Source organism: Odocoileus virginianus, chromosome 1, assembly GCF_023699985.2.
Source record: "Odocoileus virginianus isolate 20LAN1187 ecotype Illinois chromosome 1, Ovbor_1.2, whole genome shotgun sequence".
NCBI classification, from domain to species: Eukaryota; Metazoa; Chordata; class Mammalia; order Artiodactyla; family Cervidae; genus Odocoileus; species Odocoileus virginianus.
Window position 1 is genome coordinate 85,454,163 of NC_069674.1, and position 12,395 is coordinate 85,466,557.

The 12,395-nt window shown below is 38.7% G+C and overlaps 1 protein-coding gene across 19 annotated transcripts in view; it reads right to left on the reverse strand.

The window, feature by feature from the left end:
* HDAC9 (histone deacetylase 9) overlaps positions 1-12,395 on the reverse strand; it is a 972,671-nt gene that overhangs the window by 273,847 nt on the left and 686,429 nt on the right. For all 19 annotated transcript variants that reach the window (XR_011488684.1, XM_070470395.1, XM_020901439.2 and 16 more), the window contains one exon: positions 9,130-9,310. Coding sequence is in view for 18 of the 19 variants with exons in the window: in XM_070470395.1 (XP_070326496.1) it covers positions 9,130-9,310 (181 nt within the window). In the remaining variant the exon portion in view is untranslated. The remainder of the gene's footprint in view (positions 1-9,129; positions 9,311-12,395) is intronic.

Genomic DNA, 12,395 nt, shown 5'->3' on the forward strand with positions numbered 1-12,395 from the left:
CTGGTTAATGCCTGAGGTTCCACACCTTCCCAAGGATTTGCTCAATGATACATACTAAACATCTTGCAGGGCCAAAGGATTGAACCAAGGGCTAAAGAACAGTAAAGATATGTGTGTGTATACACACACACACACACACATATATATATATAACATAATAATTTTCCTAAAGGATGCAGTTTCAGTAAACAGTCACTGAATGCTCTCAACGATCCAGGTATCAGAAACTTTAATTTATTACATTTAACTTATGACCTAGCAGTAAAGGTAAGGCACTCACAAAGACAGTTATATGACATGTATGTTTAAAACTGTATGGTAAGGAAATGAAAAAAAATATGGGGCTTAGAAGTCAAATACGACCTCTTAAGAATTAAAAAAAAAATTTTTTTTAATGGATTGCAATTGGTAGGATTACTAAAATGGATAGAAGGAGTTGCTTTGAAGCAGGAGTCACTTCTAATAACCTCTAAATCATATCCAGAGCAGCTGTTATACTTTCCATCTATAAGAGGAATCTATCCATAAGGTTTATAGTTCTAATCTATTTATAAGGTTCATCTTGCCTACTTTTTCCCCGTTAACTATACTCTTTATATTCTAACACCTGACAATATTATATTGTTATAATATCTTTTAACAGAACACTTAAAGTACCAGATACTACAATTTTTAATTATGTGTAAAACTTGATTTATTCAGCAAGCAAATGAAATATACAAAAATAAATGTTTAAAACTTGCTAAATTGTACCTCTGAGTACACAAGGAGCATTTTCTAGACTTAGAGATTTGTTTATGTAAATCATTTCATCAGCAGCTAAAAAAGGGAAGTGGGTGGAAGAAATTTCACCCTAGGGCTTCCAACTACACTATATGAAAGTTTATTAGAACCAGGGAATTAAATTAGGTGTTGTCATTCACTATATAACAGAGAAGGAGGTTCAGGTGGTATGCAAGTTGGCAAAAAGTGAAGTCAAATGCAATCACTACATATTTGCTGGTAAATACCTGGAAAGATGTTTCTATATTCAAGCTTTCAAGAATGAGTTAACACAAGGGAAACCATAAAAAAAAAAAAAAAACCCTACAGACTAGGAGAAAATATTTACAAATCATACAACCAACAAGAGAATAATTTCCAAAATATACATACAGCTCAATAAAAAAAAAAATACAATAAAAAAATGGGCTGAACCCCTAAACAGACATTTCTATAAAGGAGACATCCAGATGGCCAACAGGCATATGAAAAGATGCTCGACACCACTAACCAATAAAAAATGCAAACCAAAACTACAGAGAGGTATTACCTTCTACCAGTCAGAATGGCCATCATCAAAAAGCCTACAAACAATAAATTCTGGAGATGGTGTAGAGAAAAGAGAATCTTACTATACTATTAATGAGAATGTAAATTGTTGCAGCTACTATGAAAAACAGTATGGAGGTTCCTTAAAAAAAACAAAAATAGAGTCACCAAATGATCCAGTAATTCCAGTCCTAGGCATATATCTGGATAAAACTTTACTTTGAAAAGATATATGCACCCCAAATGGAGAAGGAAATTGCAACCCACTCCAGTATTCTTGCCTGGGAAATCCCATGGACAGAGGAGCCTGGTGGGCTACAGCCCATGGGGTTGCAAAGAGTTGGACACAACTGAGAATGCATGCACTCCAATGTTCACAGTCGTGCTATTTACAATCTCGAAGATACAGAAGCAATCTAAATGTTCATCAAGAGATAAATGGATAAAAAAGATGGCAGTGTATATACAGACTTCCCAGGTAGCACATTGGTAAATAATCGACCTACCTATGCAGGAAATGCAAGAAATGCAGGTTCAATCCCGGGGCCAGCAAGATCCCCTGGAGTAGGAAATGGCAACCAACTCCAAAATTCTTGCCTGGAAAATTCCATGGACAGAAAAGCCTGGCAGGCTGCCAGCCCACGAATTGCAAAGAGTTGGGGTCACAACTGAGCAGACACACACAGACAGTGTAGATATACACCACGGAATTATTCAGTTCAGTCGCTCAGTCATGTCCGACTCTTTGCGACCCCATAAATCACAGCACGCCAGGCCTCCCTGTCCATCACCAACTCCCGGAGTTTACCCAAACTCATGTCCATCGAGTCGGTGATGCCATCCAGCCGTCTCATCCTCTGTCGTCCCCTTCTCCTCCTGCCCCCAATCCCTCCCAGCATCAGGGTCTTTTCCAATGAGTCAACTCTTCACATGAGGTGGCCAAAGTACTGGAGTTTCAGCTTCAGCATCAGTCCTTCCAATGAACACCCAGGACTATCTCCTTTGGAATTATTACCCAGCCATAAAAAAGGGGAATGAAATAACGCCATTTGTAGCAACATGGATGAACTGAGAGACTGTCATACTAACTGAAGTCAGACAAAGACAAATATCATATGTATCACTTATATGTGGAATCTAAAAAATGATACAAATGAACTTATTTACAAAATAGAAACTTAGTCACAGACATAGAAAACAAATTTATCATTACCAAAGGAGAAAGATAGGAGGAGGGATAAATTAGGAGTCTGGGATTATCAGATACAAATTACAACATATAAAACAGATGAAGTCCTATTGTACAGTACAGAAAACTAAATTCCGTTTCTTAAAATAAACCATAACCAAAAAAGTCAGAAAACATATAACTGAGTCACTTGGCTCTACACCATAAACTAACATAACACTGTAATCAACTATACCTCAAAAACTCTTTTTTAAAGTTTGAGTGAGCAGGAAAAAAAAAACAAACAAACTGGGCCTATGAGAATATGTTACAGAAATATAAAGGAAACATAATTCCTACTACTTAGCTCAGTGAATTTGATTTACTATAGCAAGCAAAATAAGATTTTAGGAATTTGGGGGAATCCTCAAATGTCAGAAGACATTTGTCCTATAAAATCGGAGCCAAGATCTGAAAGGAGAGACCAAGGTAAATTAATGAGTAAAAAGATGCATAAGGTAAATGAGGATGGCAAGAGAACTAAAAACACAGTGGCAAAATTAAAGTCTACTTTGGAGACAACAAAAGAGGAATTCAAATTTCATAAAAACCAGATCAATGCCATTAAAAAAAATTTAAATATTTCAGAAAGTATGGAGATCAAAGAATAGACAGTGATTGTTCTCAAGGAGGGGATCAGATTAACAGAATAATTGGAATAACTGAAAAATTTATCCATAATAGAAAGACAGAAAGAGACATGTACATGAGTATGTAACTGCAAATGCTCACAGGAATGATTTTATTTTGAATTAGTAGGATGTAGAAAATATACTGTGAAGCACCAGAAAAGAATGAACAGGTTGCCCACAGAGGACCACAGAGGTGGTCCAGACTTCTCTTCATTGCTAAACTTAGACCTCTCCTTTTGAATATTAAATGCTTGAGCATTTAACCACATTTCAAGATTTTTTAGACAAAAGAAATGTGTCCCGGTAAATCTGTGTCCAAGTATATGTGAAGGCTATAGGATGACTTTCTCAGATATGAAAAAGCCAAAAATTTTTTCTTCAAAAAAGATACATACATATACATATAACTAACGTATATTTATATTTTTAAAATATGTTATTATATAAGTTAAGAAATAACTTATAATACAATATATATGTGACCAAGTTGATTTAGTCTCCTAAACAAAAAGAAGATAGCTATCTTATCATCTTCAGTGAGAATTAGATAGGCAAACACTGGGGGAACTTTTCAGGAGAAATTTCAAGCATATATATTTGAAGACAGTAACTTTTATCTATCCAATAGAAATTTAATCTCTGCATTCTAATACAGGTGGTAACATTAGTTACTCTGAGATGTCTTAAAACACACACACACACAAACACATGCATACACAAACACACATATGTATTTATAGATGTACACATGCATGAAGACATGAACACAAACATATAACTTTCCTTCACTGTCAGAGAGAGGCACATAGGGAGAGGAAAAAATACTGGAAATAAATGTGTATTTTACTTATGGTTTTCTCTGGTGATAGAGTAATAGGTGATTCTCCCCTTATAGTTTTCCAGACTTATGAAATTGCTTCCAATGAACATTTTTAATTAAAAAATATAAATGTCACCCCCAAATTTCATCTAACATACAAATAATCTTTTTTTGTATAGCTGCATGTAATTCATTTCTCTTTACTCTCATTTCACTTGCATATTCATTTATTATACGGTAAGCACATACACTGAGCACCCTCCTTGGGCTAGTCAGGTACCTCAGTGCTAGGGTCAGAGAGAAGAGTAAACAAAATCTCTTCCCATAAGGATAGCCCATTTTTAAACACAATCCCCAAAATAAATAAATTACAATCTTTGAGGGAAAAAAAATCCAGTTATGAGGGACCATAATTGATTTAATTTGGATTTAGCTGGCCAAACAAGGCTTCCTGAAGGAAGTAAGATGTAAACTAAAACCTGAAGGATTAACAAGAGTTTGCCTAACTTGGGAACATACCTTCATTAAAAGCAGAAACAAACAAACAAAAAGACAGGGGAAAAGGCCACTTTTGCTATTCTCACACTTAAACATTCAAAAGTATTTCACTTTCTGTTGTGATGTGCCACCCTCTAAATGTCAATTTAAAAACTCTTTTAACTATTTGTAGTGGCTTTCACAAACACTGCTTTAGTTTGAGCACTACAATTCTACTTCTCATTAGACACTGACTAAAAAAACTGATGGTACAAAGAAAGAATTTTCACAGATTATGTAAAGGAACCTAGTGCCGGGAGAAAGAAGAGGCTAAATGGTACTGGGTGATGGGGAAGATAAAGGTCAACCAAACTTATCTGCCATTAAATTCATATCACTGAATTCCATTTGGCATAAACTAGCAAAGTGGCACAGTTGGCAAAGAATCCACCTGCCACTGCAGGAGACAAAAGAGATGTAAGTTTGATCCCTGGGTCAGGAAGATCCCCTGGAGAGGGAATGGCAACCCACTCTGGTATTCTTGCCTGGAGAATCCCGTGGACAGATGAACCTGGTGGGCTACAGTCCATGCATTGCAGAGAGTCAGACACGACTGGGCATGCACACATACACACACACAATTATATCATCTGCTCTCAAAATCCTGCTGGGAGCCATGGCCAAGCCTCACTTCTCTCAGGAACAGCTGAGCAGAAACGAAGACTATGGCAAAGAGAATGACTTGCATTGCCCTTTCCTTAGTCATCAGAATTCATACAAACACCATGCCTTGGCTTTAGATAGAATGAAAAAAGTACCCCTTAAATTTAATATGTAATAAACATTGAATATTATTACTTATGGGGCTTCCAAGGTGGAACTAGTGGTAAAGAACCTGCCTGACAATGCAGGAGACATAAGAGACGTGGGTTCGATCCCTGGGTCAGGAAGATCCCCTGGAGGAGAGCATGGCAACCCACTCCAGTATTCTTGCCTGGAGAATCCTAAGGACAGTGGAGCCTGGTGGGCTACAGTCCATGGGGCTGCAGAGTCGAACACAATTGAAGCGACTGAGCATGCATGCATTATTACTTATATTACAAAATGACAAAGTGCATTTGACTATGTGGCAACCTAGCTCTACAACACACATTCTTCCTTGGCACTACAGAAGCTAAGTGATCTCCCTGGCCATCCAGAAATATCCCTAGCCAGGCTCTCCGTCTCCAGGGGCTCCATCTTAGTCTGTGTCTTGGTCCATTCAAGTTCTCACAGGAAGCAGACTAGAGACTTCATCTTTCAACAACTGACTGAGCTCAGACAACACTTCCCCCTTGGACCACTGCTTTGTTCTTTAGCAATATTAGGGGGGGTGTGACTATCCCTTTGGCTGTTGAGGATTACATGGAAGGTAAAGGTTTGAACAGTGTATCTTAAAAATTATGTTGAGTTTAGTACAGAATAACTTCATAGTTGTTTCAAAAAGTATAGCTGTTACAGGAGGAATTTAAGCAAACTGCTTAACCTTATAACCTACTTTCTTCCTTACTTTCTAGTGGAACAACCATTGAGTCAAGATTTATAACTTTCTTTGGGAAACAAAAGCTAAATATTCTCAAAGAACATGTGACTTCAAAGTGACTTAAATGTTACTTTTTATTTTTATTTTTCGATGTATCTACAACAAATAGATATTAAAAAGCCAAAAGAAAGGCCCTTAAAACATAAAAAATTTGTTTTCAAACATATCACAAGTGAAAGCCTTAAGAGTTCTCCTCTAAAGTAAGAGATCATTAGAAATACTAAGATGAATTCTGAGATCATGTGGGCTGTAAGAGTATGCATGTTACAGGGGAAATTTAAGTTTGGATTAAAGCCAGAATAATATTTGGAGGAGCAGAGTGAAGATAGTGCATTTCATTTCCTTTGGATTTGGAAAAGCACTAAATGAAAGTCACTAATCAAATATATATTTTTAGTCCCAGTGACAGTGGAGGAGCTATTAACAGACACATAAATTACATACTTTTCATGTTTTAAAAATAATATTTAATATTTTTATCTTAAGAATTTAAGTGTCAGGATGCAACATTCTTAAGGTAAATAAGACAATAAGGTTTTTTCCTACTGAAGTATGTGACTTTGGAATCACTTAGTCAATCCTTACAGAGCAATAATTGCAAAGCAACTTTCAGTGTTTTCAAATTTGAGCTGGTAAATTCCTAAGTGTTTATGATTTACATGTACACATTATGTGTATATACTACATAAATATTTGTCAATTCAACTAAAATTTATTGAAAAATTACTAAGTATAAAACTCTGTTATTTTTTAAAATATAAGTTTGTATAACCTCTCATTTAGGTCAAAAATGTGACTCATCAGGTAGCTCAGTGGTAAAGGATCCAACTGCCAGTCCCGGAGATGCAGGAGATGTGGGTTTGATCCCTGTGTCTGGAAGATCACCTGGAGCAGGGCATGGCAACCCACTCCAGTATTCTTGTCTGGAGAAGACACAGGAGCCTGGCGGGCTACAGTCCTTGGGGTCACGAAGAGTAGGTCACAACTGAGCATGCATGCACATGCACGTGTCTCATCATGTACACTAAACATGAAAATAAACTCAACCTGATTTCCCTATTTGTACGTGGAATATAAATTCTGATAAACGCTAGGGTGTTGACATTATGGCAAAGAAACTAATCATGTGAAATGACCCAGTTTTCGGTTTGAAGGATTTGGTTATGTTTACGTCATGCTTGCATTATCTGGTTTGCAATCCACTCTTTCACCTGATTTTTTTTCCCCCTAATTTTTACCTGTGCTGCATGGCATGTGGGATCTTAGTTCCTTAACCAGGAATTGAATCCATGACCCCTGCAGTGGAGGCAGAGTGTCTTAACCACTGGACTGCTAGGGAAGTCCCTTGCCTGATTCTTTTAAGACCTACAAACCCTGTTCATTTGCAAAAACATGTATTTCTCAAACTGGTAGGATCATTCTAATATTCAAAGAACTTGTTTCATTCATATGGAGGGAACATATAAAAGTAGTGAAACCACAACATGTTAGGGAAGGGCCACCTCTCTTAATCAAGCAAAGAAACTATCAGTAGGGTTGCAATAGTAGACAGCAGCACACATGGAAACAGCATCACAAAATTTGACAATCAAGCTTGCTTTTAAAGTAAGGAAATGATGTGGAGTGAATGTAACTGGCATTACAATAGGATGCCTGTGTCTCTGAAAGCTTATGGCTGAATACAAAATACTCTCAGTAAAAAGAACTGAGAAATAACTAATTCTTAAAGGCTACTGCTCTGACTACCTACAAAAAGTATTTCTCTACATCATGTATCTGACTATGAGCAAAAATTCTCTTAAGACCAGGGACTGAACAAGGCATGCCTGATCCAAGCAGCTTCCGCTGACCCTGGCTACAGTCCTGGGTTGCCTGGGATACCAGGAGAGGTCTGTTTGTCCAAGAAACAGAGGGATCAGAAACAGTGGCTACTGTGGTGAGAGAAATATATCCAGCTATATCCAGTCTGCAGCTCCTAGCATGGAATGCTGGCTCGTGGTGTAACACATTACAAAAAGCAGCTCCTAAGCGTACTTATCAAAGATGTCCGTCAAAGTTAAATAACCTGGTTGTTCTGTTCATTGACTTTTAAATAAAAGATGATATCAAGGCTTGGGAATGTGATTTCAGAAAAAGTATTTTAACTTTTCCAAGTACAAAGGGTTGCTTGAGGTCACAGAAGCCACAAAAACAAACGCTGAATCCTAAAAATTGAATCAAAAATAAATCAGATAACCTGTCGGCGACGCTAGCAGAAGGTACATCTGAATTCTCCCCTTCAGGCATCCACGTTATGAGCTCTTAGAGCTAGACTGTCTTTCATTTCATGGGCCACAGTTGAGAGCATAGAACAAGAATGGGGTCCAGCAGACATAAAGGAGTATTTATCCACATGGATATTTATGGTACAGCTCCTTTGTGAGAGAATAGTGCCCTTTTTTGCGTGTGTTCCAGATTTGACCTTCCTTTGGCCTTGGAATTATCTGGTTTGTTTTCTTCTGTAGCCAGGTTCTGAAATATCAAACACAGCTGTAGGCAAAGGAAGAGGGTGGTCAGATAGCCCACCCATTGGTGCCATAATAAATGGAATTGGAACTGATGTATGTAGAATTAAACAAGGTTTGCCTTGGCACCACTGTCTCCTATGAGTCATTTGTATGAAAAGCCAGCACAAAACACTGAAACAAATACACAGCAAGAAAAACAAACGGGAAGGGGGCACTCTTTGGAGTTGGATGAAGTCAGCATCGTAAATTTCCTAGTGGCCACAACCACTAGAAGGAAGAGATGGTAAAGAATGCTGAAGGGATTTTTGTTTCCAAAAGGGACCCATGCACCTGTTGATGTGTTTTCCAGGCCCCCGAATGATAACAATTTATGAGGCTATTAATACTAAGCCCAAGATTTATCAGATGTGCTGCTTTGTCTTGTGGCCAATACAACCTCATAAAATTTGGGTTGCATTGGGTTAAAACGGAGCATTCTGCCCTTGGAGTTATTCTGAGCATTTAAATCGCTTAATCCTGCAAGAAGGGTGCATTCAGCCTGCCTATTAGGGAGAGTCTTTTGGGATTCTCACCAGTTGCAGAGCCGGGCTGGAGGGGGCGGTCCATTGCTGGGTGAGGTAACGCGGAGGCTGTGGGGGAGGAGTGGGTCTTGGAGACCAGACGCTCTTTCTCTAATCCATCCATGCCCACAGCAGCCAGCTGAGCCTGGTGCAGCGAGACTGCACGTGTGTGCTGGGGCTCCAAGAAGGACTGCTGCCAAGAAAAGAGCACAGAGGAGAGAAACATGAGACCAGCACGCAGGGAGACACTGAGAGCGACATGTCAACAAATTAAGTTCATCAGGTCAGAGACATAATAAACGGTGTGAAGGAAAAAAAAATAGAGAAAGGGAGAGAAAAAACACGATCCAGTCAATAAATCCATTCAACAGATGTTTTCACACTGACGGCCAGGGCCTGCCTGCCTGGCTGAGGAGGAGGTGATGGCAGGAGGGCTGTCAGTTTGAACTGATTGAAAGAAACAGACCTTTAACCTCAAGAGGAGCATCGGCTCAGACTCGTTTCCCACCTTGATACCAACGTTGTGAATATAGCCCTGGGACTGTCACAATGGCAGAGCGGGAGAACAATTCAACTGTTTTCAAACCACCACCAAGACTCAATTCTGAAAACCCTATCCTGAATTCACTTCAAGTAATACTGTCAATGAAATTTTGGTTCAGTTCATTTGCTCAGTCGTGTCCGACTCTTCGTGAACCCATGCATCGCAGCACGCCAGGCCTCCCTGTCCATCACCAACTCCCAGAGTTTACTCAAACTCATGTCCATTGAGTCGGTGATGCCATCCAGCCATCTCATCCTTTGTCGTCCCCTTCTCCTCCTGCCCCCAATCCCTCCCAGCATCAGGGTCTTTTCCAATGAGTCAACTCTTCGCATCAGGTGGCCAAAGTATTGGAGTTTCAGCTTCAGCATCAGTCCTTCCTGTGAACACCCAGGACTGATCTCCTTTAGGATGGACTGGTTGGATCTCCCTGCAGTCCAAGGGTCTTCTCCAACACCATAGTTCAAAAAGTATCAATTCTTCCGCACTCAGCTTTCTTCACAGTCCAACTCTCACATCCATACATGACCACTAGAAAAACCATAATCTTGACCAGATGGACCTTTGTTGGGAAAGTAATGTCTCTGCTTTTTAATATGCTATCTAGGTTGGTCATAACTTTCCTTCCAAGGAGTAAGTGTCTTTTAATTTCATGGCTGAAATCGCCATCTGCAGTGATTTTGGAGCCCAAAAAAACAAAGTCTGACACTGTTTCCACTGTCTCCCCATCTATTTCCCATGAGGTGATGGGACTGGATGCCATGATCTTAGTTTTCTGACTGTTGAGCTTTAAGCCAACTATTTCACTCTCCTCTTTCACTTTCATCAAGAGGCTTTTTAGTTCCTCTTTACTTTCTGCCATAAGGGTGGTGTCATCTGCATATCTGAGGTTATTGATATTTCTCCTGGCAATCTTGATTCCAGCTTGTGCTTCATCCAGCCCAGCGTTTCTCATGATGTACTCTGCATATAAGTTAAATAAGCAGGGTGACAATATACAACCTTGACATACTCCTTTTCCTATTTGGAACCAGTCTATTGTTCCATGTCCAGTTCTAATTGTTGCTTCCTGACCTGCATATAGGTTTCTCAAGAGGCAGGTCAGGTGGTCTGGTATTCTCATCTCTTTCAGAATTTTCCAGTTTATTGTGATCCACACAATGAAATTTGCAGGAGCCTAAAGGCTGCTAATTAAATGATTATATTTGACCACTTTCAGTCTTCATACAGGCTTCCCAGTGGCTTAGACAGTAAACAATCTACCCTCAAGACAGAAGACCTGAGTTCAATCACTGGGTTGGGAAGATCCCCTAGAGAAAGGAATGGAGACCCACTCCAGTATTCTTGCCTGGGCAATCCCATGGACAGGGGATCCTGGTGAGCTGCATTCCATGGGGTCGCAAAGAGTTGGACATGACTGATCGACTAACACACACATACACAGTCTTTGTATAATTACACAGAATAATGTTTTTCATACTCTGATGATATAATCCCAATACTATAAAAAACTGTTTCCTTTAATAATATTAAATACAATCTCAGTATTTAACAACATTGTCATACTTCGTATGTCTCAACTTATCAAAGAGCCAGAATTGGAAGCTCCTGAAAGATTCACTTGATCTATTCCTCTGTCTCCACTCCAAAAAAAAAAAAAAAAAGAATCTCTAAACAGAGACAGGCACTATCTCTGTTTAACTTAACTAAACTACAGTTTAACTATTAATATTACACCCTGAATAGGTCCTCTCTCTTCAACATCAGGGAATTTATAACCTTTGTATTTAATTTTATATCTCCCTGCCTTTTCTATATTCCCAATAAACATGAAAAGCAACTCAACAGTGATACAAAAGACAATCACCTCTCATGCCATGGATAAGGAAACTAATACTCCAAAAGGTTAACAAAGCCTTCTAAACACAAGACCAATTTCTAGCATTTTAAAAATCTACCTGCTCTCCTGCTTCTTCAAGCATGTACTGTTTCAAGACTGGAAGCAAATGTCACCTCTCCTTAATGTCACCAAATGTCACCTCTCACCCGAACTTTCTTGTTAGCATGGCTGCTCCTCTAGTACAAGGCTGGGCACATCCTTTGAATCCAAATTATTCAATTAATGAGAATGCTAACAAGTCTAAGTACAACACAACTGTATTCAATGCATATTACATTGATTTATGTCACTGTGACTTTCTCTGTATGAGTTAATGCTGTATATACATGTGAGTTATGAGTATGAATATATATTTAGTTATAGACCATAGACAGATTTCTCAATTTAGAAAAAAGAATCATTAAAAATTAACTTTAAAATAAGTTCTAAGTAATGTATGTGTATATGGTGTTACTTCTGTTTTGCTCTGCAAAATAACTGAACCATCAATCAACGGGAATGTATTTGTCACATCCTCAAGCCCTGGGCATTTGCTTTGATGGTGAGAATGATTTGGCCAAGAATCTAGTCCTAGTTAACAATAGTTGTAACACTTCAACAAGCATCTAAATCTCTTGCTTTCTTGAGTATCTCCATGTGCAATTCCCTAAGGAAACAGCAGTAGGGTTGGCACAGTCTCTCCTTTCCTGGAACTTACAGAGGAAATGCAAATGTGCAATTAGGACTTCGGGAGTTTTCTATGGGAAAATGAGCTCTTCTGCATAGGATCTAAAGTGCCTGGGTAAATATATACCTAGATGTTTGTGATGTCCATCCCTTCTGTTTCTATTACTGTAC